This window comes from Martes martes (genome assembly GCF_963455335.1).
Source record: "Martes martes genome assembly, chromosome: 1".
NCBI lineage: Eukaryota > Metazoa > Chordata > Mammalia > Carnivora > Mustelidae > Martes > Martes martes.
The window spans coordinates 211,603,237-211,629,614 of NC_137888.1; the positions used below are offsets into that span (position 1 = coordinate 211,603,237).

General features: G+C 57.8%; 1 protein-coding gene across 6 annotated transcripts; it reads left to right on the forward strand.

Moving 5' to 3' along the window:
• Window positions 1–69: 69 nt before the first annotated feature.
• On the forward strand, window positions 70–21,359 carry PNPLA6 (patatin like domain 6, lysophospholipase; the record flags this gene model as incomplete). 6 transcript variants are annotated; one of them, XM_080796452.1, is made up of 34 exons in its annotated part: window positions 70–94; window positions 1,201–1,269; window positions 1,595–1,682; window positions 1,848–1,930; window positions 2,100–2,197; window positions 4,024–4,164; window positions 4,256–4,415; window positions 4,742–4,822; window positions 5,026–5,154; window positions 5,479–5,559; window positions 5,661–5,823; window positions 6,074–6,157; window positions 6,448–6,557; window positions 6,685–6,852; window positions 6,937–7,014; window positions 11,100–11,305; window positions 11,546–11,677; window positions 11,759–11,882; window positions 12,346–12,459; window positions 12,706–12,781; window positions 14,491–14,631; window positions 14,843–14,906; window positions 15,179–15,347; window positions 15,531–15,713; window positions 15,900–16,018; window positions 16,219–16,375; window positions 16,642–16,758; window positions 16,844–16,913; window positions 17,150–17,266; window positions 19,225–19,526; window positions 20,296–20,412; window positions 20,642–20,738; window positions 20,843–20,952; window positions 21,068–21,359. In XM_080796452.1, 33 exons carry the CDS (start codon window positions 1,243–1,245, stop codon window positions 21,140–21,142), a joined length of 3,981 nt encoding a protein of 1,326 aa, XP_080652578.1. In that variant the 3' UTR covers window positions 21,143–21,359. The 6 variants fall into 6 exon arrangements, with proteins under 6 accessions (XP_080652578.1, XP_080652577.1, XP_080652580.1 ...); XM_080796451.1 differs by lacking the exon at window positions 17,150–17,266 and adding an exon at window positions 17,353–17,469; XM_080796454.1 differs by lacking the exons at window positions 70–94; window positions 1,201–1,269 and adding an exon at window positions 17,353–17,469 and having other exon boundaries at window positions 1,336–1,682.
• Window positions 21,360–26,378: the final 5,019 nt, after the last annotated feature.

The window sequence follows — 26,378 nt, forward strand, 5'->3', positions numbered from 1 at the left end:
CCCTGCGGGGAATAATTTAAAGGGACAGCGCCTGCGGGCTGGGCGGAAAGCTACCGGTGTTGGCGCAGAGTGGACCGCGGCTGCGGCCCGGTGGGTGAGTCCGGGTTTTTGTCGCCCCCTCAGAGGCGTCCCTTAGGGGGTCGTTAGCACCTGTTCTCCTCTGCTGGCCAATAGCGCGGGACTCTCTGATGCTCCCATCCCCCCAGTTCCCGGCAGGTGTTTCCGTGCTGGGAGCCAGGTGCGCGCTAGGGTGGAAGGGAACTAGTCCTCCCCTTGAATTTTCCAGGTAATATTTCCAGGGCCCAGTGACGCCCCCAAATTTCCGTTAGTACTCTAGCGGTGCCAGAAATATTCTCAGTTTTCCAGAGAAGTCCCAGTAATATTCCGGCATTCATTCCTAGGTCGACTCTTGCTCAAACGACCTCAGGGACGTGCCCACCCAGCTCCCAGCAGTAGTCCTCTATTCCTGAGACTCCCTCAGTAACTTTACAGTGACTCCCAGTAATTCCCGCGTCCCTGTTTACGTCTCCCAGTAATGGCCCTAGCATCTTTCCCAGAGTCCCAGTGATGTTCCACACTGTCAGGGACCCCATAACTGCACTAATGCGTAACGGTGAATCGAGCACCGGCTAGTAACATCTTGGGAGCTCGCCCCACTCCGGGGGTCCCGGTATTCTTCCGAGACCCCCCGCATCGCCCCAGGACCCCTTATGTGGGAGTTGCTAGCGGCACTCCCGTGCACCCCAGTCCGTAAGTCCCCTGGCCTGGGGCACCCTGTTTTTGGAGGGGGTTGTGGCCTAAGGTCTGCTGGGTCGGGATTGATCAATCCCGGAGGGCAGAGACAAGGAGAGGGCCACTTGCGGGAGGAAGGCGGGCCCTTCGGGGACCCGTGCACAGGTTGCTAACTGTGGGTATCCGGCCGGCTGCCCTTTGGCCCCAGGGTGGGGCTGTACCCGTAGGGCGTCTAGTCGGCCCGGCGTGTGGGTGAAGGGAGCCAGGGACTCGCTTTACGCCCCAGCGCGGCGTCGAAGTCAACCTGTATCACCCCCTCTGCTCTACAGCGCCCCACCAGCCGTCCCCTGGCCAGCAAAGCCATCCGGGCGGCGAGTATGAAGGGGGCAAGCCTCGTGGTGGGGGCAAGGGGAGAAGCGGGCCCAGAGTGACGACTTGCACCGGCTCCTCCTGCTTCTTATTCCCCAGGACTCCGGGCTACCAGACCTGCCGCCCACTGTGAAGCAAGTGATGGAGGCTCCGTTGCAAACAGGAATGGTAAAAGTTGGGTTGTGTGGCGCTGCGGGGACTGCAATTCCCGAAATGCTTAGCGCTCATGTTGCAGTCTCGCGGTAATTTCAGACGGAACTACGTTTCCCGGCATGCACCGCGCGCCGCGGAGCCGCCGGAAAGAGTTGCGCCCCCGGGGAGGTAGCAGCGGCTGCCCATTCTGCAGATGGGGACGCCGAGGCAGGGGCCGACTGTGACCTCCTCGGGGGCGACGGACTTGACCAAATGGGGTGGAGACGGGGGCGTCCCGGCCTCCGGGGAGGGCTCGGCAGGCCGTGTATGCGATGCGCAGCCAGTGCCGTTCGTCCCGCAGGTGCTGGGCGTGATGATTGGGGCCGGAGTCGCGGTGCTGGTCACGGCCGTGCTCATCCTCCTGCTGGTGCGGAGGCTGCGAGTGCCGAGTGAGAACCCGGCGGGCCCTTCCGGGGTGGCTGCGGGAACTGAAATGCCCGGGTTCCTGAGGCGGTAGAGATGGGACTTAGGGGAGTCTGCACGCAGTGTCCTCATCTCTGGCCGCGTGGAGTAGGCGCAGAGCTCAGGGTGCTTCTCTCCTCACTTATCCCCAGAAACGCCAGCACCGGACGGCCCTCGGTATCGATTTCGGAAGAGGGACAAAGTGCTCTTCTATGGTCGGAAGATTATGCGGAAGGTGAGTCTAGGACCCTGGGGGGTCCCCGCTGAACACAGAGATTCTGCCCTTTTTCTTTTTACACGTCTTAGGAAGCCCGTCCTCCGTGACTAGCGTCCTCGGGATCTGGGCCCTTCTTCCCTCGTTCTGAACTGGCAGTTCACCCGTCCCCCATCCTTACCCTTTCTAGGTATCACAATCTACTTCCTCTCTGGTGGATGCTTCCGTCTCCACCACCTCCCGGCCACGCATGAAGAAGAAACTTAAGATGCTCAACATTGCCAAAAAGTAAGGCTGTACTGGGTGTACTGGGTGTACTGGGCACGGGGGCTATCTCAGGGACCGTTTGAGTAATCAGCCCGCACCAAAAGGTGTAGCTAAGGGTTCTTCGAGCTGGGAGTCTTCCCACATCAGAGGGGCTATCTCAGAGCTCTCCCACACGGGACAGGCTGGCTCTGGTGTCTCTGTGCCCAGAGACAATGTATCTCAGCGACGCTCCCCCTGCAGCGCGGCGTCTGTGAGCCAGTTGTCTCCAGTCAGTATCTTAGACCCTTTGTAATAGGTTTAGGGGATCTGCGCCTGGGTTCTCCATGTAGGATAGTTCCTGGGTCTCCCCACACAGGAGGTGATTCACTGGGGTTAACTCAGGTGTGTCTGTGACCTATTGGAAGGGCTCTTTCTAGCTTCTGTTTTCTAGGGTTTCTCTCAGCAGTCTCTGTACGTCAGAAAGCATCTCTCTATGTCACCTATCCTGGAGTTTTTCCTACACTAAGGAGGCTATCTTAGGCGTTTCTGTTTCCCAGGAGTTATTTCAAGAATCTTCTTGCTCTAAGAAGCATAGGGAGGACATCCCAGGGGTCCATGCCATCAGCAAAGGGCTATCTCAGAGTCTCTGAGAAAGGCTCTCCCGGGGAGCTTTCTAAGTTGGAAGCTGGCTCTGAGGTCGATCTCCTCACATCATGGAACAGACTGGAAGGTCTGTCTCAAGGGTGTCTTCACACTAAGGGATATCCACTGAGGGTGTCATCCCAGGGCTGTCCATGAGCAGCCGATGTGTCCTCACGTGGCTTTTTGCGACTCCAGGAGAAGGGCTAGCTGTAGACCCTCGGTGATCAGTTGAGGATCTAGGTCTTGTGTCTCTGTATGTCATAGGGGTTGTCTCAATGCGTCCCTACCCCGGAGGAGCCACACTGATGTTGTCATGACCTTCAGGGGGCTATCTCAGCTTTCTGTGAACTGGGCAAGGGCCAGCCCAAGATCTGTCTGGTCAGAAGAGGAGCTATATCTAGATTTCTCTATATTGTGGAATTTAATTTGGGAGTCTGTTCATTCTAGGGGGGGTGTCTCGGGGGGCTTGTGACTGGGGGGCTGGCTAGCTCAGTGGTGCCTGTGACTTGCAGGGAAGGGCTCTTTTGGGTCTGTGAGTAGCAGAAGAGCTGTATTCATGCTGTCCACATACAAAGAGAGCTATTTCAGGCGTCTTTGCGACCATCGAAGGGGTCATCTCAAGGTTCTCTGAGATCTGGAAGGAAAGGACAGCTCTGGGAGCCTGACAAAGATCAGAGCAGCTGATGGGGTCTCCTGGTATGATGGGAGCTACCCCAGAGTTCTGCTGGCGTTGGGGAGGCTATTTCTGGGTCTGATCTGTACTAGGAAGAATTTCTGGGTCTGATCTGTGCTAGGAAGAAGGTCTCAGGGGTCCCATGGTGAATGGAGATGCAATTTCTGGGAACAGCCCATATTCTATGTCAGGACTCTGCCAAACACAGGGTCTATCTCAGGAGCTTATGATCAACGAAGGGGCGATCTCAGCGTTTTACGTTAGAAGACAGTAGATTTTTTTTTTTTTTTACGGAGTCAGATTAGTAAACATCTTAGGCTTTGCAGGTCATATGACTATGTCACAATTTTTGAACTTTTTGCTGAGTGAAAGCAGCCACAAGTAACATGTAAATGATCGTGTGCCAACAAAGCTTTGTTTAATGAAAGTAGGTAGCAGGCCAGAGTTGGCTGAGCCCTGTTTTTTGTGATTTAGAGGAAAGGCCGTGTGGGAGACTCAGGTCTGCCCGAGCCTGCTCCCTACCTGCCCCCTGCGACCCCTGTCTTCCCGCCAGGATCCTTCGTATCCAGAAAGAGGCACCAACATTGCAACGAAAGGAGCCCCCGCCGGCGGTGCTTGAGGCTGACTTGACGGAGGGTGACCTGGCTAACTCCCACCTGCCCTCCGAGGTGCTCTACATGCTCAAGAATGTCCGGTCAGTGTTGGGGTGCAGGCGGAGGGGGGTGGCTGCAGAGCTGGGGGCTCACTTAACGTGCATTCCTCCCCCTCCCTGTCCCATCCAACAGGGTGCTGGGCCACTTTGAGAAGCCGCTCTTCCTGGAGCTCTGCCGACACATGGTCTTCCAACGGCTCAGCCAGGGGGATTACGTCTTCCGGCCAGGCCAGCCGGATGCCAGTATCTACGTGGTGCAGGACGGGCTGCTGGAGCTCTGTCTCCCGGGGCCGGTGAGTGGACCACCTGCGGGGCACCACAGGGAGATGGGCAGTGGGGACTGGGATAGGCGTTGCTGTCGGGCGGCGGGCTTCGCGGTCTTTGGAGACGTGCAGGCAGAAATTGGGAACGAATGCGCAAGGGTGTCGGGGTGGTCTACACGGTCAGCGGTTACGGTTAATGACGGCCAGAAAGTAGAAGCCGGTCAGAGATTGGGTGGGTTCGGGGATCGGGGTGTCAGGGATCACTGGGTGGTGAGTTGAGAGCTCAGGGGTGGAATGCCAGTTGGTAAGGTGGGGACAGCCCCAGTCAGCACCTGCCTCCACCCTCTGTGTCTCAGGATGGGAAGGAGTGTGTGGTGAAGGAAGTGGTCCCTGGGGACAGCGTCAACAGCCTTCTGAGCATCCTGGATGTCATCACCGTGAGTGATTAGTCTTGGGGGACAAGGAGACTGGGTATGAGGACCCAGTCAGTGGGTTGGTTCGGAGAGGGTCACGTGGGAGGCCTCAGTGTCCCAGAGTCCCCTCCGATGCTCCCAGTGGTCTCACAAGGCACTGGCCTTGGGAAGGACTCGGAGAGCATAGCCCCTGATCTCCCTCCTCCTTGTTCTGCGCACACCCACAGGGCCACCAGCACCCCCAGAGGACTGTGTCTGCCCGGGCAGCCCGAGACTCCACGGTGCTGCGGCTGCCCGTGGAGGCCTTCTCTGCCGTGTTCACCAAGTACCCCGAGAGTTTGGTGCGGGTGGTGCAGGTCAGCGGGCCTTCCGCCTCCCTCTGCTTGCCCCGACCCGTCCCAGGCTCCTGCGGGCTGCGCTTATCAGCCCTGAGCAGTCAGATCTTTGGGGGCCCGTGTTCCCTCCCTTTAGCTGCCTCCGCCCCCTTCTCCCCAGGCTTCTGCCACCCGATTGTGGGTTTCTCCCTGGCTCACCCTGTGCCGCTGGCCAGCCCCTTATGCCTCCCGACCTTGACTTTCCCCACCCTTCCGCCCCGTTAATGCCTAGTCCCCATTTTTCCCCACTCCCTGTTCTCTGAATCGCGTTACCCGGTGTCTCCTGTCCCTTCCCCGTGGGCACAGATCATCATGGTGAGGCTGCAGCGGGTCACCTTTCTGGCGCTTCACAACTACCTGGGTCTGACCAATGAGCTGTTCAGCCACGTGAGTTGCGCAGGGAGCCCAGGGAGTACGCGGCTGGGAGGCTGGGGGGAGGGGGACGCGCGCCTCCCGGGACCCGCCGCGAGGGTGCTCTCTGTCACCAGGAGATCCAGCCCCTGCGCCTCTTCCCCAGCCCTGGCCTCCCAGCCCGCACCAGCCCCGTGCGCGGCTCCAAGCGGGTGGTCAGTACCTCAGCTCCCGAGGAGCCTAGGGAGAGTCCTGGCCGGCCGCCTGACCCCACTGGGGCCCCGCTACCTGGACCTGCAGGTATCAGACGTGACCCCAGCCGTTTCCCAGGGACCCCACAGCTCGGCACCTAGGTCTGACTCCCGTCTGGTCCCCCGGAGACCCCTGGCCTCGGCCCCAGGGCGGGGCATCAGGATCGCTTTCCTAGTCCCCTAGTCCTCAGAGACTGAAATGACCCCTCTCTCAACCCCGCTCAGTGCCCTAGCCTGTGATCCGAGCTGTAGGCCTGGTGGCTCCGAGGGGCGGGAGCCTGACCGCGTGTCTCTCCCAGGGGACCCAGTGAAGCCTACGTCCCTGGAGGCTCCCTCGGCCCCCCTGCTGAGTCGCTGCATCTCCATGCCAGTGGACATTTCAGGTTCGGGCACCAGGTGGGGGAGGGGGAGAGGCCATCAGGCTTCTGGGTGGCCTGTGGGCATTCCAGCCTTGATTTTCCCCATCTGCGAAGTGGGAACGCGCTGTATTTTCATGACGTTTTTGCGGGCGACTGTTGAGACGGTGTCTTCCCAGCTGTGGTTAAGAAGGATTCTGAGGGCAAATGCAGTAGTGGAGCAGTTGTGTCGGCACAGATAGGGGATTTGGCACCTAAGTCAACTGGGGTCGCTGTCAGCGTGATTGTTTTTATAAAATACCTCCTGCCCACCGCAGGCTTGCAGGGTGGCCCCCGCTCGGACTTTGACATGGCGTATGAGCGTGGCCGGATCTCCGTGTCCCTGCAGGAAGAGGCTTCAGGGGGGCCCCAGGCAGCTCCCGCTCGGGTAAGGCCTTGCCCTCTCCTCCCCTCCCCTCCCCAGTGCCCTCCCAGCACCCTGGCCTGGCCCACGGTGGCATCTCCGAAAGAGGTTCAGGTGGGAGCACAGAGGTCACAGGCCTTCCCCCGTGCAGACGCCCACTCAGGAGCCCCGGGAGCAGCCAGCAGGGGCCTGTGAGCACAGCTACGGCGAGGACGAGCTGGCCGCCGGTGGCTGCCCCTTCGGGCCCTACCAGGGACGCCAGACAAGCACCATCTTTGAGGCAGCAAAGCGGGAGCTGGCGAAACTGATGCGGATTGAGGTGGGTGGCCGCGGGGTCCTAGGGGATGTGGAATGGAGGGCGGGGAGGCCCAGATGGGCCCGTCTCAACCCCCATTCTCTCCAGGACCCCTCCCTCCTGAACAGCCGGGTCTTGCTACATCACGCCAAAGCTGGTACCATCATCGCCCGCCAGGGAGACCAGGTGAGGCTGATCCCTGGGCTCTAATGCAACTCAGACCCAAGACCTTTTTCTGATCTCTGATCTTTCTGTTTGACCCCATATGTACATCCCTCAGCGTGTGATTTCTATTCCTGCCCCGAGACGCTAGGACTCTGATTCCTCCGCCGTCTGGATCCACTGACCTTTACTTTCTAATCCTTGACCTTTTATCTGAGGACCGCAGCTCCTAGGTCTCTCTTACCTGTCCTGACCTTCCTTGTGACTTCTGTTTTCTGACTTTTCAAGTCTGCAGTATTCTCTGACGTACCACCTGCTTCTCTTCCTGCGTCCCCGCTGGGATGGGTGTGCGCTAAGCACGGTAGGGATCAGAATCTGGACACAGAGGCCGTGAACCAGCCCCTAGGGCTGGATGTCCGGGAGCGTAGGAAATTGTATCCCATGAATCCCTCTAGTGCCCACTTGGGGAAACTGAGACCTGGTCATGATTTCAGTCCGGAAGCACAGTGGAGGAAGAGGGCTCTGGACTAGGGGGGTGGGGGGGTTGAGTTGTGATCACACTCCGCCCTGACTTCCTCTGTGACCTAGGCCAAATCATTGAGAAAGTTCTTAGCTTCCTCATGCACGGAATGGGGTAATAATGATAACTGTCTGCTAGAATTGTCACGAGGAAGGAAGGGCGCTCTGAACCGCTTAAGGTTTTCAGAGATCCCAGGCTTGGGGGAGGGGTTGGAGCAGTTCATGGGGAGACCACAGCCCCCCCCACCCAGGGGAGTGGGAGGGAGGGCCTGAGGCTTGGGTGGGGGGGGCGGGTCGGGTGGAGTAGGGGCGCGGCCCAGCTGGCTGGGATATTGTAGTACTTGATCTGTTGCTCGAGCTGTCACCTGGAGTGCTCATTGCTGGGTGGGCTCCTTCTATAGAGGAAGCTGGGGGAGGTTTTTGCCAGGTCACTGGTACTGGGGGTGGGGGAGCGCAGAGGAATCGTGGTCACACTGTGGCTTTTGTCGTGGGCCCCTGGGCCCTCCTATCTGGGAGACTTTGCTGGGCTCAACCTAGCCCCAGCCTGGCCTGCGAACAGATCAGACTGGTTGGTCTGCCGCCACTTGAGGCTGCTGGGGGCCTTCAAAACATTGTTAGGGATGCTGATCTGCTATGCCTCCCTCCAAAATTTCATACCAATGGTTTTTCATTTGGGGGTGGTTTTATCCCCCACCCCCACTCCAGGGACATTTGCCAATGTTCAGACTTTTTTTTTTTTTTAAGATTTTATTTATTTATTTGACAAACAGAGATCACAAAAAAAAAAAGAGAGGAGCAGAGAGAGAGAGGGAGGAGGAAGCAGGCTCCCTGCTGAGCAGAGAGCCCGATGCAGGGCTCGATCCCAGGACACTGGGATCATGACCGGAGCGGAAGGCAGAGGCTTTAACCCACTGAGCCACCCAGGCACCCCTGTTCAGGCGTTCTTTACTGACTTAGGAGGGTGCTACTAGAATCTAGTGGGTAGAGGCCAGAGATGCAAAAATGCACAGGACGCCCCCCACAGCAGAATTATTCAGTCCCAAGTGTTAATAGTGCCAAGGTTAGGAAACTCTGCTTTACAGACATTTCCTGAAGTGTGTTTCATGGAACACCTGTATCATGAACAAGGGATCTGTGCTCAAACAGATTTGGGAAATGTTAGCTGTTTAATCCCTTTGTGGAAGCTCTTTGGGAACACCATTAACATATTCAAGGCTCTGAGAAGTCCTGCAATGAAGAGATTTGTTTCTCAATCTGATGACAAGTGGCAGCTTAATATTAGTAATTCCCGTTCATATCCCAACCAGAGTCTGGAAATTCTGTCTTAGAGGTTCCAGCATGTGTATGCATCTCCTGGGGCTGTAGAGGCAGGAAACACCAGCAAGATCCTTGCCCTTGGGAAGCCCACAATTCTGACTGACATTGCGCTCAAAGAATCACACTAATTCTTGGAAAACCATATGTGCTTCATGCTTACACATAAAAGACATTCTTGGCTTTACAAAATCTGGCTTGGGCAGGGTAACACCTCTGAGAAGGTGACCTCCAGCTGAGGAGGAAGGATGGGAGAGATTAACTAGGTGCCAGGGGGAGAAAAGAGCTTTCTAGACGGAGGGAAAGCTTGTGCAAATATCCTGTGGCGGGAATAGGGTATGTGGTCTCTGGGAAACAAAAGGAAGTCAACAGGGATGGAGTGGAATGAGGGAACTGGGAGCAAAAGTTATGTATACATACACATACGTACTTATTTATATATTATGTACACACATAATATATTCAGGGGTTTTTAGTACATTCACAGAGTTGTGCAACCATCACCACTATCAACTTGGAATTGAAAGAATATTTTGATCACCTTGAAAGGAAACCTCATACCCTTTAGCTAACCCCCTCCTGCCTCCAAACCCCCACCTCAGCGATACGCAGCTCCTAGTCTTAGGTCTCTATCAATTTGCCTGTCTTGGATATTTTGTCTAGATAGAATCTTACAGGATGTGGCCCCCTGTGGCTGACTTCTTTGACGTAGCATCGTGTTTTCAAGGTTCGTCTACACTGTAGTGTGTGTCGGTGCCCCTCCCTTATGATGAAATAATCGATTGTGTGAGCCTGCCACGTTTTGTGTGTGCAGTCGTCATGTGACGGACACTTGCGTGGTTTCCACCTTTTGGCTATTATGCATGATGCTGTACAAATTTCTGTGGGGATGTGGGTTTCCATTTCTTCTGAGTGTGTATAGGAGTCAAGTTGCTGGGTCAGGACAATCCTACTCTACTCCTTGTGGACTGTTTCTGATTTTTGCCAGACTGTTTTCCAGAGCAGTGGCACTCTTTCCGTTCCCACCAGCAGCGTGTGAGTTTCGATGGCTCAACACCCTAACGTGTTTTTTAAGGTTTTATTTATTTATTTGACAGAGAGATCACAAGTAGGCAGAGAGGCAGGCAGAGAGAGAGAGGGAGAAGCAGGCTTCCTGCTGAGTAGAGAGTCCGACGTGGGGCTTGGTCCCAGGACCGGGATCATGCCCTGAGCCAAAGGCAGCCACTTAACTCACTGGGCCACCCAGGCACCCCTGATTTTGAGCATCTTTTCATGTGCTTATTGGACCTTTATCTTCGGAGAAGTGTCTGTTTAGAGCCTTTGCCCATTTTAAATCGAGTTATCGGTCCTTTTATTATTGGGTTGTAAGAATTCTTTACGTGTTCTAGATACAAGACCCTGAGCAAACATACATGATTTGCAAATATTTTCTCCTAGTTTCTGGGTTGTCCTTTCACTTTCTTGAAACTCAAAAAAAAAAAAAGTTTAATTTTAATCAAGTCCAGTCGATCAGTTTTTTGTTGTTCCTTACACTTTTGGTGTTCTGTCCAAGAATGCATTGCCAAATTCAAAGTCACAAAGATTGGCTGCTGTATTTTCTTCAAAGAATTTTAGTTTTAGCCCTTACATCCATGTCTTTGATCATTTTGGTAGGGTGTGAAGTACGAGTCAAATTTTTTCTTTTTTTTAATTCATGGGAGACAGGCAGAGGAAGAAACAAGCTCTCCAAGGAGCAGGGAGCCCGATGTGGGACTTGATCCCAGGACTCCAGGATCACAACCTGAGCTGAAGGGAGATGCTTAACCAGCTGAGCCACCCAGGTGCCCCAAGAGTCCAGCTTTATTCTTCCATGGGCTGTCTAGATGCCCAGCATAAGCAAAGAGGGTTTAGCTCAGCCACAGCCCTGCGTAGCCAGTCTTGCCTCCTCTTGCTGGCCTTATTGAAAAGAATTTATGGGCCTTGGAGCACCCGGCTGCTTCCGGGGGTTGTGAGTTTGAGCCCCATGTTGGGCACAAAGGTTACTTAAAAATAAAAGAAAACCTTTATTTAGGGAATAATTTATGGGCCTTAATCTGAGCTCCGTTTTTTGGTGATCCATTAGTAATGTCTGCCCTGGTGCCAAATGGGAGTTAGATACATATGCTGTGCAGCTGAGCGAGCCAAAGCCTTTACTCCTCCCCTTCAACTTTTCCTTCCTTGGCCTCTCTTCTGGGCGCATTCGGCTGGGTCGGCGCTGGGACTGTTGCCCGTGTGCCCAGCTCTCCTCTGCCCCACAGGATGTGAGCCTGCACTTTGTGCTGTGGGGCTGCCTGCATGTCTACCAGCGCATGATCGACAAGGCAGAGGACGTGTGCCTGTTCGTGGCACAACCTGGGGAGCTGGTGGGCCAGCTGGCAGTGCTCACCGGCGAGCCCCTCATCTTCACACTGAGAGCCCAGCGTGACTGCACCTTCCTGAGGATCTCTAAGTCCGACTTCTATGAGTATGGCTGGGCACCCCCCCTCCACCCAGCGCATGGTGGGTGGGAGCGGCACCCAGAGGGCCCCCACTTAGGTCTATTCTGCTGTGGCAGAGGTCATCCCTCTGGAGGCCCAGTGCCTTTCCACGGCAGCTTTGAGCCTTTCTGATCCCACTGCCAACCGTCACCCACCCTTTCCACTTCCTAAGGAATGTGCCAGGGCACCCCCCCTCCAGCCCATGCCCCCCTAACTTTCCTCTCCAGGATTATGCGAGCACAACCCAGTGTGGTGCTGAGTGCCGCGCACACCGTGGCCGCAAGGATGTCGCCCTTCGTGCGCCAGATGGACTTTGCCATCGACTGGACAGCGGTGGAGGCCGGCCGTGCTTTGTACAGGTGCAGACCTTGGCCTTTCTTGCAGCTCAGGTCTTGCCTAAGACCCTGCCCCAACCCTGTCTTACCTGCCCCCCACCCCAGGCAGGGCGACCGCTCCGACTGCACCTACATTGTGCTCAATGGACGGCTGCGCAGCGTCATCCAGCGGGGCAGCGGCAAGAAGGAGCTGGTGGGCGAGTACGGCCGCGGGGACCTCATCGGTGTGGTGAGTGCCGCGCCCCCCCCCCCCACGGCCCTCTGATCACTCCCACTGTGGGTTCCCTCCCACTATTCCCAACAAAATACAGCGTCCGGGGTAATCTGATGGATTGGTGATGGCCTCCCGACCGTTGGCCTAGCCCAGTCCGTTTGTCCAGCTCCTTTCCGTGGGCAGGAGGAGGGGGCAAATTCTTGTCTTAATTGGACTCCGTCCCTAGACCGCTCTTAGAAGAGGAGACAACCCCCTGCGTATGTGCATATACACACACACACACACACACACACCCCCACCCGGGCATGGATCCCTAACCTTCTCCCTCTCCCTGAAGCCCTAATGAGTAGTGGGGTTCGATTTCCACCCATCTCAGGGGTCTGTTGGGGGTAGGGCGGTAGCGCCTCTGGTCTGGGTCCCCCTTTCCCATCGGGGCCTCCTGGCTCAAGCAGCCCTGGTCATAAACGGGGCCCCCCAGGTGGAGGCGCTGACACGGCAGCCTCGTGCGACGACAGTGCACGCGGTGCGCGACACGGAGCTGGCCAAACTCCCGGAGGGCACGCTGGGCCACATCAAACGGCGATACCCGCAGGTGCGGCTCCAAGCTGTGTGGGTTGGTGTCCTGATGGGGGGAGGGGCTCGAAGAGGCAGGGCCTAATAGAGGGGCGGGGCGGGGAGGGTGGGAGTCCCAGGGAGCGGGGAGGAGGCAGAGACCCTCGAATTAGAGCAGGGCTCTTGGGAGTGGGGCCCAAGTAACGGGGACCCAGGCGCCCAGGTAGGACTCGGACAGTTAGTTGCCCCTCGCGTCTCACTGGAACGCCGGCCTCCCGTGCCCCAGGTCGTAACTCGTCTCATCCACCTGCTAAGCCAGAAGATTTTAGGGAATTTGCAGCAGCTGCAGGGACCCTTCCCAGGTGAGAGCCCGCCGCCCCGGATATGCTGCGGGAATGCAGTCCGATTCCTGGGACACACCGGGAGGGGGAGCCCTAAGCCCTGGGCATGCTGGGAAATGGAGTCCAGCGTGCGAACCACGCTCTGGGTGGGGCTTAAAGTAGGCGGGGGGATCTGATATCTGGTGCCTGTTTGGAGGGGTGGGGGGTGGAGTTCGAGGTCCTGGACACGCCGGGAAACAGAGCCCTAGACCCAGGCCATGCTCTTGATGAAATCTTAAGTGTCTGTCATGTCGACTGACGGAGTCTTCAGGGGCAAACTTGGTTCTGGGTGTGGGAGCTTGCAGGCCGGATGGAGTCCACGTCCTGAGCACGCTGGGAGAGGGAGTCCTAGAAGAGTATGCTGGGAAATGAAGTCCGTGGGGTGGGAGCTGGGGGCTAGGGGCCAGGCTGGGAATGGCTGCTGAGGGTACCCGCGAGCTGAAAGGTGTAGTTTGCCGAGTTATTGTACATCGGGAATGAAGTCGGATTCCAGGTGCATATGGGCCTGAGAGTCTACGTAAGGGCCAGCCGACCCTGGATCAGCCCAGCCTCTACACCTGCTCCTCCTATCCCCCAAGGTCTTCTGCCCCTTTGGCCTTGACACCTGGATGGTGGGCGGCAGTGGTGAGCCTTGGCTAAGGATCACCCCCATGCTCAGGATCTTCCCCGATAGATTTTTTTCTCCCCGGTCTTGGCCCATGCATGCAAATGCCCGTTCATTTTCCATCAGGCCGTTGGTCCATCCTTCTCACGATTGTGGGGCAGCCTTGCTGGCAGAAACTCTCTGTTGATGAGATACAGAAAAATTTTCCAGGGAGCACCTAATGTATACTGGGCCCTGTGCTGGGCATGGGTGGCGGTGGGGTGGTGGGGGGAAGAGTGACCAGGCAGACGAGGCTCTTAGAAGGCTTTACAGCTGGGCAAGCAACACATTTGAAAAATACAAAGAAGAAGTGTGACGTCACAAGCTGACATGTACAGTGAAGAAAACAAAAGAAGGTCTTGATGGAATGTGATGAAGGGAGGGAGGGAGGTTTTTCTGGGGGCAGTGAGCTGGGACTTGGCAAATGAGGTAGGGCGTGGCATTGACGAGAACTAGGAAGGCCCTGCACACGGGGTTTCGTGGGTTTGAAGCACTTCAAAGAGGCAAGTGAGGAAGGGGGGGATATGGGGGGAAGCAGCAGGTCACGTGGGGATTGGGAGCCCCAGAAAGGCTTTTAGGCTAATTCCGATTGTTAGGGGAAGGAGCTGGAGGGAAGGAGGCTTGAGAGAGCCAGGCAAGAGAGGGAGGTGAGGGCTTGGTCTAGGATGTTAATGGAGAAGTAGGGGAGCAACAGACGGGTCCAAAAGATGGTTGTCTCTGCCTAGTTTTGGGTTCAAGTCCCTTGGGTGGACAGAAGCACCAAGGCCAGAATGGGGTAGGGGCACAGGTCGGGCCACGCACACACCGTGGAGTGCTTGTAGGGTTCTGTTGCGCATCCTGTCGAGATGAGGCCCCGAAGGGAAGGTCCCATGGCTAGGTCTTACCAAGACAGGGGACCGGGTGAGGCTGTGGGTCCAGGCCTGAGGCCCCAGCCTCTGCTGTGGCTTCACTAGGTTAGCGGGGCAGGGACTTCCGAGGAGGAGGGGGCAGGTCTGCCTCTCCAGGCGCAGGACTGCCCCGTGAATCTCCTTCCTTGGGGTCTCGGCAGGCTCGGGACTAGGTGTGCCCCCTCACTCGGAGCTTACCAACCCAGCCAGCAACCTGGCAACGGTGGCGGTCCTGCCGGTGTGTGCCGAGGTGCCCATGGTGGCCTTCACTTTGGAGCTGCAGCATGCTCTGCAAGCCATCGGTCAGTGGGGGCGGGGTGGGGACAGGCCATTGGTCTGGGGGGTGGGGCTGTGGGGGAGGGGGGTTGAGGACAGGCCATTGTGGGGGGGGCGGGGCAGTGGGGGAGGTGAGGACAGGCCATGGGTCTGTGTGGGGGCTGAGGCAGTATTGCGGGACAGGCCCCCAGTTCTCTGGACCTGGGTGTCTGACTCTCCTTCCTCACCCATCCCCAGGTCCCACACTCCTCCTCAACAGTGACATCATCCGGGCCCGCCTGGGGGCTTCTGCTCTGGATAGGTGTGTGTGCGGAGTTTGAGGAGGTGGGGGATAGACCTGAAGTCTACAATCCCTTCAGGTCTGCTTGAGGTCTGGGCTGTGAACCAAGGACCACGGGTCCCATCCCTTCAGTCTGTGGGAGACCGTGGGTCAGATCACCCCAAGGGCATGGACATGGTGGGGCTTGGGTGTCTTACGTGTCCGTTCTCCCGGTGACGGAGCTGCGTGGTGTCTGGAAGGTGTGGGACCCCGGGCAAGCCCCCAGGGACGACTCTCCGCCTCCCCTGTCACAGCATCCAGGAGTTCCGGCTGTCGGGGTGGCTGGCCCAGCAGGAGGATGCACACCGCATCGTTCTCTACCAGACCGACGCCTCGCTGACACCCTGGACCGTCCGCTGCCTGCGACAGGCCGACTGCATCCTCATCGTGGGCCTGGGCGACCAGGAGCCCACTCTCGGCCAGGTCCGGAGTCCATGCACAGGGACACCCCCACCCCCTGGAGAGCATCCCCCTGCCCTCCCGCGCCTGCACCAGGCCCTTTGCAGCCGTGGGGCGTGGCAGCCAGGGACCCAAGCTCAGCTGGGTGCGGGGGAAGGAAATGACCGAGGGTTAGTGACTTCGGTCGGTCCTTCGTTTCCCTCCCAGCTGGAGCAGATGCTGGAGAACACAGCGGTGCGCGCCCTCAAGCAGCTGGTCTTGCTGCACCGGGAGGAGGGCGCGGGCCCCACGCGCACGGTGGAGTGGCTGAACATGCGCAGCTGGTGCTCCGGGCACTTGCATCTGCGCTGTCCGCGCCGCCTCTTCTCCCGCCGCAGCCCCGCCAAGTTGGTGAGCGCTGTACCGGCAGAGGGGCCCTCCCGGGACCGCCGGCCTCTAGGGCCATTGGTGGGGGGGGGGGGCGGGCTCAGAGACCTGTGGGGGCAGGAGCGGTGGTGTGGAGGTCCGGACACTGCCTCCTGAGCCCCCATCCTCACGCGTCGCCTCTCTGTGCCCCCCCCACCCCTCCCATCCCAGCACGAGCTCTATGAGAAGGTTTTCTCCAAGCGCGCGGACAGGCACAGCGACTTCTCCCGCCTAGCGCGGGTGCTCACCGGCAACACCATCGCCCTGGTGCTGGGCGGGGGCGGTGCCAGGTGAGGGGTGGGACCTGCTCCCCGGGGCTCGCCCTGAGGGGCGGGGTCAGGGCACCTGAGGGGTGGAGCTTATCTCCCGGAGCCACCCTGTAGGGGTGGAGCTGGCACTTTTTCCTTGCCGGTGCGGGAGGTGGGAGAAGGGGAGCTCTGGGGGTCGTGGGGCATCTCCAGTGGGTCCCTGGGTTTTCTCTCCCTGGCAGGGGCTGCTCACACATCGGCGTGCTGAAGGCGTTGGAGGAAGCAGGGGTACCTGTGGACCTAGTAGGCGGCACATCCATCGGCTCCTTCATCGGGGCCCTGTACGCGGAGGAGCGGAGCGCCAGTCGCACGAAGCAGCGGGCCCGGGAGTGGGCCAAGGTGTGGGGGGCCACCTACACGCAGGAGTGCCCTGAAACCTGCTCCCTGAGGGGCTCTTGGGCTTTCTCTGCCCCTTTCCTGACTTCATCCGTGAACCCCTCCCGGCCCATGGCATTCCCTCCACGACCTTGCTGACCTTTTCTAACCTCCTGGTTGGTAACCCCAGTCCCCAGCTCCCTGCTGGAGCGATCAGGACCCGTAGCGATCACCTTGTTAGTGACCCCGAGTGGCTTCCGTTCGACCCCAGCCGGCCTCCTTGCCCCTAGAGCATGACCTCGGTGTTGGAGCCGGTGCTGGACCTCACATACCCCGTCACCTCCATGTTCACCGGCTCGGCCTTCAACCGCGGCATCCACCGGGTCTTCCAGGACAAGCAGATTGAGGTCTGCCACCCATCCTCCCTGCCCCGCCCCTGCCGCTCCCCGCAGCACTCCCGGCGCCTCTCCCAGCGTGGTCCTTTCCCCACAGGACCTGTGGCTGCCCTACTTCAACGTGACCACGGACATCACGGCCTCAGCCATGCGTGTCCATAAAGACGGTGGGTGCCCCAGCCGGCCCCACAATGATCTCTGCGGCGGTGTGGGGAGGGGGTGCAGGGAGGGTAGCCGAGCATCTGGGACATTGTTAACATGAGTGACCGTCCGCCCTGGCCTGATTGCCGAGCACTAACCATCACCCACTAATGCCCCAGAGGCCCCAGGTATGTCTCTCCTCAGGGGTGGGGGGGGCTGGGGGACGAGCCGGGCGCCTCACCCCCTCACGCCGTCCCCGCAGGCTGCGTGTGGCGTTACGTCCGGGCCAGTGCCTCCTACTGCCCCTACCTGCCCCCGCTCTGCGACCCCAAGGATGGGCACCTGCTGGTGGACGGGTGCTATGTCAACAACGTGCCAGGTCAGCGAGCCCACCGGGCTGGCCGGGCCTCCGAGCATGTCTGAGCGTGTCTGTGCGTGTCTGTGTCTGTGTGTCCCGCTGGGCAGGCTCCCTGTGGCGCTACGTCCGCGCCAGCATGACGCTCTCGGGCTACCTGCCGCCGCTGTGCGACCCGAAGGACGGGCACCTCCTCATGGACGGCGGCTACATCAACAACCTGCCAGGCAAGTGGCTGCCCGCTCACCCGCACGCACGAGCGCGCACAGGCGAGCACGTGGACAGGCGCCCAGGAGGGTGTGTGCACGCCCATGTGCAGCCACAGACCAGGGGAGTGCCCCGGGGACGGAAGCGCGTGGAGCCGGAAAGTGCATCCACATGCCGTGTTCAGCGTGAATGAACGCGTGTAGACACACACATGTGCATGCAGGGACAGCAGGACACCCGTCCGGGTTCACGTCAGCCACACCCGTGCTCGCGCGTTCTCGCGGCTGCTCACAGTGCGGGCGGCATGCTCTCACACATGCACGTGGCCAGACCCGTGTGCCCGTGAAATCAGGCATGTGTCCTTGCACACCCATCTGTCCACGTGCACACTGCACGCTGTCTCAGGTGCGCACAAGTGTAGGCCCACGGAGGGCGGGCACATGTGTGCCCACGGTGAGCTTCCGGCTCTGCTTACCTCTCGCCTGCTGAGCAGCAGGGGAGCAGCTGTGCCGCGGAGAATGTCACGTGCCTGGGAGCAGGCACACCCCAGTAGACACGTGTGCCAGCTGCACGTGCGCGCTCGGGGCTGGAGGCCGGAGATCGACCGACTGTAGCCAATCCAGCCCCCGCCTGGTTTTGTCAAGAAAGATTTATTGAGCACAGCCACATCTAGTGGTTTAGGCCTTGTTTCCTGCCGCCTTTGTGCCTCAGCTGCGACACTGAGTCGTCGTGAGAAAGTTATTTTCTCTCTGGCCGCTTACAGAAAAAGTTTGCCAACTCCTGCCATGCGTGCCCTGTACGGATGCCCACGCTAACAGCCACGTACACATGAGTAGTGTGTGCGCATCCACAGGCGGGCAGTGCCAATCTAGACACGTGTGGACAGAAATGCGCTCAGGCCCAGGGGTGTGTATAGAGCTACAGACAGACCCAGAGGCGTGCGTGTTCACACACAGGAGACACACACAGATGACCGATGCGTGCAGGCATGTGGATATGGGGACACATTCCTAGACACACAAGTAGGCTCATGAGGGACTTATGCAAAGTCTGCTGGAGACTGGGGTGTCCTGGGCTGGGCCTGGCCGTGGGGTCCTGTCCCCATCTCCCCGGGCTCTCCCAGACCCGCTCAGGGACCCTCCATGGGACGCACGGACACACCACCCTCCTCGCGGGGCCATCACCCACCCTTCATGCCTCTGTCCTATTTCCCTGAATCTCCTTGTTCTTGGTCATTGTTCTCTGTCCCTGTCTCAGCCCCACATTCTCTCTCCTTCCATATCTCTGATATCTCTCCCCCACAAATCTGTTGGTGTCTCCGCTTCCCAGCATCTCTGTCCCTTGTGGCTTGACTTCCGCACGTCTCCGCATGTGTTTTCTTGCCACTTGGACTGCCTGCCTCTCTGACTCTGTCCTCCTGTGTCTCTGTTTCCTGGTATCCTCACCTCTCTTTATCTCTCCACATTACTTCTCCACGCCTCTGTCCCCCGTGTGTCTGACTTGGTGTCTTTTATTCCCAGCAACTTTGCCCCTTTGTCTGCATCCCCTCCGTCCCTCTGGCCCTAGTTCCCCCAGCCTTAACAGTTTCACCGTCTGACCCCTCCTCCTCAAGGTCATGGGCATTGGTGCCTGTGCCCTTTACATACTGGCACGTTTGTTTGCATGGTTTTTTGTGTGTGTGACCATTTGCATGATGGTGTTTCTGGGACTGGGTTGAGTGTCCCTGCCCTGGGCCCTGGCGGGGAGCCACCTGCTGACACCCCCCGGCCCCACAGCGGACATCGCCCGCAGTATGGGTGCCAAGACGGTCATCGCCATCGACGTGGGAAGCCAGGATGAGACGGACCTCAGCACCTACGGGGACAGCCTGTCTGGCTGGTGGCTGCTGTGGAAGCGGTTAAACCCCTGGACAGACAAGATCAAGGTTCCAGACATGGCCGAGATCCAGTCCCGCCTGGCCTATGTGTCCTGCGTGCGGCAGCTGGAGGTCGTTAAGTCCAGCTCCTACTGCGAGTACCTGCGCCCCCCCATCGACTGCTTCAAGACCATGGACTTCGGGAAGTTCGACCAGATCTATGTGAGCTGGTGGGGTGGCAGAGCTTTACTCACCTAAAGCCCGCAGCGACCCTGGGGGAAGGGGTGTAGGCTCCATTCCCCAAGTGGGATCTGTGAGGAACAGAGTGCTAATCGGTTTGTGATGTCTGCAGTGGGTGTGGCAAGGGAACGTAGCTGTGTGTGTGCTGTGCACGCACCAAGTTTCCTGCTGGGTGCCAGCTGCACTGCCCAAAGCGCATTAGAAGTTTCTAACGACGTTTTTGCACTGGCGGGAATGCGAACAGGCAATCAGTTAGTTGCGTCTGCCACAAATACGGGAGGGGCGTGGAGCGATGGACATGCTACGTGCCACTAGCTGCTGATCTGAAAAATGCATCCTAGCCCACGTCCCCTGAAATCGACTGGGAGCGGAAGTGTGCAGGGATGGATTGGTGATGTCTGTCACAGGCTTGGGAGATGGGGCTGTCTGCAGGTGTATTGTGCATTTGCAGATCCTAAAAGAAGCCGACACACCATTTGGGGCACTGCGTGGGGCTGAGGGGGAAGGCATGTAGAGAGACTTAACAGGTCAGGCCTGTCAGGGGCACAGGGTGAGGAATATGAGGGCAGGTGTGCTACACGGGGCTGGCCCGGAAGTAAGTTGAGACTCAAATGCCAGCTCCCCTGAGCATCAGGCTCTCGAGGGGCCGAGGAAAGGTCAGGAGAACGGAGATAGGCCGCGAAGGGGAGGCAGAAGAAACATTGGGGCGGGGGGTTGGCAGGCCCAGCTCCAGCCTCCTCCCTTCCCGCAGGATGTGGGCTACCAGTACGGGAAGGCTGTGTTTGGGGGCTGGAGCCGGGGCGACATAATTGAAAAGATGCTCACGGACCGGCGATCCGCTGACCTTAACGAGAGCCGCCGCGCGGACGTAAGCCTGTGACCTACCCCAAGGCGGGCTTGCTCCTAACAACAGAGATTCCCCCAGCCTGGCTGAGGCATCCCCCAGAACTCACATGCCCCCAGACCTCCTTGGATTTAGCTGAGCCCATCAGACCAGAGAGGTCCCCCCTCAGATCTCCGGGCCCCAAGACACCACAGCCCCTGACGCTCCAGGATCCCGGAGAGCTCCCAGGACCCTCACCTGTGCCGCCCAACAGGTGCTGGCCTTCCCCAGCTCTGGCTTCACTGACTTGGCGGAGATCGTATCCCGGATCGAGCCCCCCACGAGCTACGTTTCTGACGGCTGTGCTGATGGTGAGGGCCCGGGGGCACCTTGGGAGCTGGGCCTGGGATCCATGGGATGTAGAGACGTTAGGCCGGCCTGCGTGTCCTCACTTCGCCCTGCTCCCCGGTTCCAGGGGAGGAGTCGGACTGCCTGACAGAGTATGAGGAGGACGCAGGCCCTGACTGCTCACGGGACGAGGGCGGCTCTCCCGAGGGCGCGAGCCCCAGCACTGCCTCTGAGATGGTGAGACTGGGTGGCCCAGGCCCTCCACGGGGTGGGGGTGACGTGGCGGAGGCGTGCGCGTGTACCAGCGTCCCGTGCTATGTGATGTGTGCGTGTGGCACTCCTGTCCCTGCAGGAGGAGGAGAAGTCCCTTCTCCGGCACCGGCGCTGTCTGCCCCTGGACCCTCCGGGCTCAGCTGCAGAGGCCTAAGGACCTTGAGAGGGGTCCCCCTGGGGCGGGGCCGGCGCTGAGCCCGGTGGGGGTGGCTCACTCCTTCTCTATCTGCTGCTATGCCTGCCACCCTCCTGGGTCCCCTTTGAGCCCCAGCCCCGGGGCCCACACACTGGACCGCCCTGCCCCCAAGGGGAGGGGCCACACTGCACTGAGGACCGTGACCAGTCACTCCCAATAAACCTTTCCCTCTTGGAAGTGGCCTCATGTCATCTTTGGGTCGGACGGCTGGCACTGGGCCGGACCGCCTGGAGCTTGTCTTTGTACCCGCGTGCCATGCTCAGCCTCAGGCCCAGCCAGCTCGGCCCGCTGTGAGTGCTCTCGGAATTCCCCTACAGTCCCCCTCCGTGCTGGCTTCAGACCACAGGACCTCAGGGGATCCCAAGTGTTCTTGGGTGCCCACCCTGGCGCCCTTCATTTTCCTTACCGGAGTCCCACAGCCTCTGCGCTCGGCTGGCCTTACTGTGTGCAGGCACTTTGTGTTTCCCATTCGTTCCTACTGTGTGCACCACAGAGCCTGGTTCCCGGGGGACTGTGTGCAGTATGCGTAGGCTTAAGGACTTCGAGAGGCTCCCAAGCATTGGCCCTACTGTGTGTTCGGCTGTGGTCACACAGCACATGCCAGTCCCTACGGTGCACCGAGACCCGTCCCCAAGGGTTCTCGTTCACGGTCTCGGTGCGTCTATACTGTGGAGCAAGGTTGCCTGGTGTGAAACCCCAGCCTGGCCTGGGGCTTGTTACTGAGACTCTGAGCCTGCCTTGCTTCGCCTGGGGAGCGGGGTTGTGGGTGGTACGTGACTCACCTGATGTCACTACGGCCCGGGCCTGGCTCCCGGCCAGTGCCCCCACTATGCGCTGCAGGGGGCTCCCGGTCACTGCCTTCACCACATGCTGGCACGTGTACAGTTCACTGGCCTTAAATACGCACATTGTTGTGTGACCGTCCCCACCATCTGTGTCCCCACCATCTAGAGCTTTCTCATCTGAAACCGAAACTATGCCTGAATTCAACGCTAACTCCCCAGCCCCTGGCTCCCACTACCTGTGCTCTGTCTCTGTGGATTTGACTCCTCTAGGGACCTCCTGGGAGTGAGATGCTACAGCATTTGACCTTTGGTGACTGGCTTAGTTCGCTGAGTATGGTGCCCTCAGGGTTCTTTTGTGTCGTAGCAGGCGTCAGACTGTCCTTCCCTTTTAAGACTGTGAGACTCCACGGTGTGGAAGGATCACATCCTGTCTACCCACTTACCCGTCAGTGGACCCCGGGGTTGCTTCCACTTCTTGGGCGCTGTGGATGGCGGCCGCGGCGAACACGGATGTGGGCGTGTCCAGGTCTGAGTCCCTGCTTTCACTTCCTCTGGGTGTGGACCCAGCGGGGGGATGGCTGGGTCATAGGTCTTTCTAAGTTGGACTTTTTGAGGAATCCTCACTCTTCCTCGCAGTGGCTATATGCCTTTCCCCGCCCACCGGCAACACAGTGGCTTTGGAAGGTTTTTGAGTGGAGACTACTCAGATCTGTGTTTCCAGAAAGGGACAGAGAGTGCAGGGGACCGAGGAGAGACGATGAGGCCTAAGTTGGGGCAGCAGTGGGGTGCATGGGGTGGGGGATGCCAAGGAGGAGGATGAAGGCACCTTGGTTGGCACGGGTCACCAGGGAGGGCCATCTTTCCCGAGATGGGATGCGGGGAAGGACATAGGAACAGGGGATGGTGCTTGGCTCTGTTTTGACCATGTTCAGCCTGAGGCACTTCAGGGACCGTTCAAGGAGAGATGGCAGGGCTCCGGACGTTTGGGGTGGGGACCTAAAAGAGATTTGTACCGGGAACCAGTCTGGAGGCCTCGGGACAGCAGCAGAGGTTGACGCCATGGGGGTGGATGGCGTTGTCCAGAGAGGCCATGCTGGGCAAGAATGGCCCCAGGGCTCATGTATGTCGTGTCTCCAGACGCTTACCCAAAGCACCCCCCCCCACCCCCAGCCTTGCAAGAGCCCAGAACCAGCCAACGTGGGCCGAGCATCCTAACTGGGATTCTCTGGGCTTGGAGAGCGCTTCTCTTCAAGGCGGCCTTGGTGCACCTGGAGCTGGAGCTCCCCAGGCCCCAGATGTGTTGCTTTGCTGTGGCCACCACAACCATGCGCCCCAGCTGCGGGGCTCCAACAGCAGACCTCGATTTCTCAGTTCTGGAGTCTTGGAAGCCAAAGACCAAGGTGTCGGCAGGGTCGGTTCCTTCTCAAGCCTCTCCCCTTGGCTTGCAGATGGCCATCCTCTCCCCGTGGCCTCACGGGTCTTCCCTCTGTGCCCGTGTTCTGATCTCCTCATCTTCTAAGGACGTCAGTCATACTGGATTAGGGCCCACCCTAATGACCTCATTTTAACTTAATTACTTCCCTAGAGACGCTGTCTCCAAATACAGTCATATTCTGAGGTCCTGGGTTTCTTAGTACGGGCTGCTGTAATAAAATACCATGGACTGGGCGGCTTGTACCCAACAGAAATTTATTTCTCACACTGAGGCAAGCTGGAAGCCTGAGATCAAGGTGCCAACATGGCGGCCTTGTGGGGGAAGGCCTTTTCTGGGTTGCAGAGTGCCGACCTCTTGTACCCTCCCTTGGCAGAGGGAGGATGAGCAATGTCTCTGGGGTTTCTCTTACAAGGGCGCTCACTGATCCCCCCGGTGAGGATGCCAGCCCTGCGACCTAATTACCTCCCAGAGGCCCCATCCAGTACCATTGCGCCGGGAGTTAGGATTTCACCAGGAGAACTAAAGCAGGGGACACAAGCCTTCAGGCCTTTGCACGGGGAGGAGCGTGCCAGCGCACGAATTCATGGGATTGGCAGGGACCCAGGCCAGTCCGTAACGGCAGGGAAGATAATTCCAGCTTGGTGAGGCAGTGTGGAGCACGGGCCTGGCATCAGACCCCCTGGTTCAAATGCCCAGTCGTTCCAATTCCTGGATTCTGTAAAGGAAAGAGCCATCTTTTCTGGGCTTTGGCCCCCGTGTGAGTTTCCTACCGCTTCTGTAACTAATCACCACAAACCTGGTGCTTCAAACAACACACATTTATTTACTTTTATTTTTTTAAGATTTTTTTATTTATTTGACACACAGAGCAAGAGAAAGAACACAAGCAGGGGGAGTGGGAGAGGGAGAAGGAGGCTTCCCGCTGAGCAGGGAGCCCGATGCAGGGCTCCATCCCAGGACCCTGGGATCATGACCTGAGCCCGAGGCAGATGTTTAACGACTGCGCCACCCAGGTGCCCCCCAACACACATATATTAGTTTATAGTTCCAGAGGCCAGAAGTTCGAAATGGGTCTCTCTGAGCTAAAATCCAGGTGTCTGCAGGGGTGCATTCCTTCTGGAGGCTCTAGAAGAGAATCTGTTATCTTGCCTTTCCAGCTTCTAGAGGCGAATTTGAAGCCAGCGGTGGCCGGTTGTGTCTTTCTCACACTCATCGCTCTGACCTCTGCTTGCATCATCATCCCTTTTCCTGATGCTGACCCTTCTGCCTCCGTCCTGCAGGGACCCTTGTGATGACATGGGGTCCCCGTGGGTAATCCAAGATCATCTCAGGATCCTCAATTAATCACTTCTGCAAAGTCCCTTTGGCCACATAAGAGGACATATTCACAGGTTCTGGGGACTAGGATGTGGGTGTGTTTGGAGGAGGTGGGCATTATTTTGCCCAAGGACATGGGCTGAGCCAATCAGAGACCATCAATAATCAGTTATTAAAAATATATATGTTAATTTATTTTATTTTTTATTTTTAAAAAGATTTTATTTATTTCTCTGAGAGAGAGACAGAGATAGAGAGCATGAGCAGGGGGAGGGGCAGAGGGAGAGGGAGAAACAGACTCCCTGTTGAGCAGGGAGCTCGACATGGGGCTCCATCCCAGGACCATGACCTGAGCTGAAGGCAGATGATCGACCAACTGAGCCACCCAGGCACCCCTTTATTTATTTATTTTAGAGAGAATGAATATGAAGACCAAGAGTAGGATGCTGGTCTCAGGTGTCAGCACCATGGACAGCGAGAGAGCTGTCCCGGGTGCTGCCAAGGCCCCCTAAACGTCTTCCCATCCTAGCCTGCCCCCAGGAGACCTTTAGGTTTTGAGGGGCACAGTAAACCGAAAATTCAGTCCCAGTTGGCCCCTTGTCAATATCTCTGCCCTAGTGTCCTTCCCCTCCACCCCAATACACCAGATTCTTTTTCTCAAACTTTTTCCAGATTCCTGCCTTGAAACTCTTTGTCCTTTGCTCTTTACTCTTTGTGTAGCTGAGTAAGTCTTTTCTCAAATACCATCTTTTCAGACTGTCTGAAACTACTGTCTGGTGTAGCTTCCCCACCCCACCCTCCCAGTTTCCTTGCTTTTAAGTCACGATCTCTAGCCACAGTTGTTTTACATATTATCATCCTATTTTATAGGAGAGAAAACCAAGGCTCATGAAGGGATTAAGTTAAGAAATGGAGCCAGGATTCATATTCATGAGCTTACTGTTTCCCAATGCTGTCTCCTCAGAGAGTGGACTTGCTGAGATTTCCATTATAGGCTGTAGTCCTGGGGCCAGCACTTAGTCCTCAAGAAGGAAGTCCTCCACGGACGTAGAAGGAGGCCCCCGATCAGTAGAGCCTACCTCTACAGTACCCCAAGTCTCGCCAGCTTATACTGGTATCAATCTTTCATACCTTCTCTTACTGATCCTGGGCAGGATGAGACCCCTGGCACCTTGAAGCTGGAGTGGAGCCTGTTTGGAGGTTCTCCCCTCCCAAATGTATATGTTGAAATGCTAAATGCCAGGACCACAGAATGGGACTCTTTGGGGCAATAAGGTTTTTAAAGAGGGAGTTAAGCCAGAATTAATCTAACTGGCGTCCTTACAAAAGGGGGAAATTTGGACACTAAGATACACAAAGGGAAGACAGTGTGAAGACACAGGGGGAACATCATTCACAAGGTGAAGGAAGACCTGAGGCCACCAGAAGCTAGGAAAGAAGCATAGGACAGATTCTTCCTCAATGCTCAGAGGATTCACCCCTGTTAACACCTTGATCTCTGACTTCAAGCCTCCAGAACCATGAGACAAGAAATTTCTAAGTCACCTTGTCTGTGGTCCTTTGTTATGGAAGCCCTACCAATCTAATATAAAGCCCTTGACTGGACCTAGGTACCAAGGTGTGGTTAGGTTGGTGTATCAGTCAGGATAAATCAGAT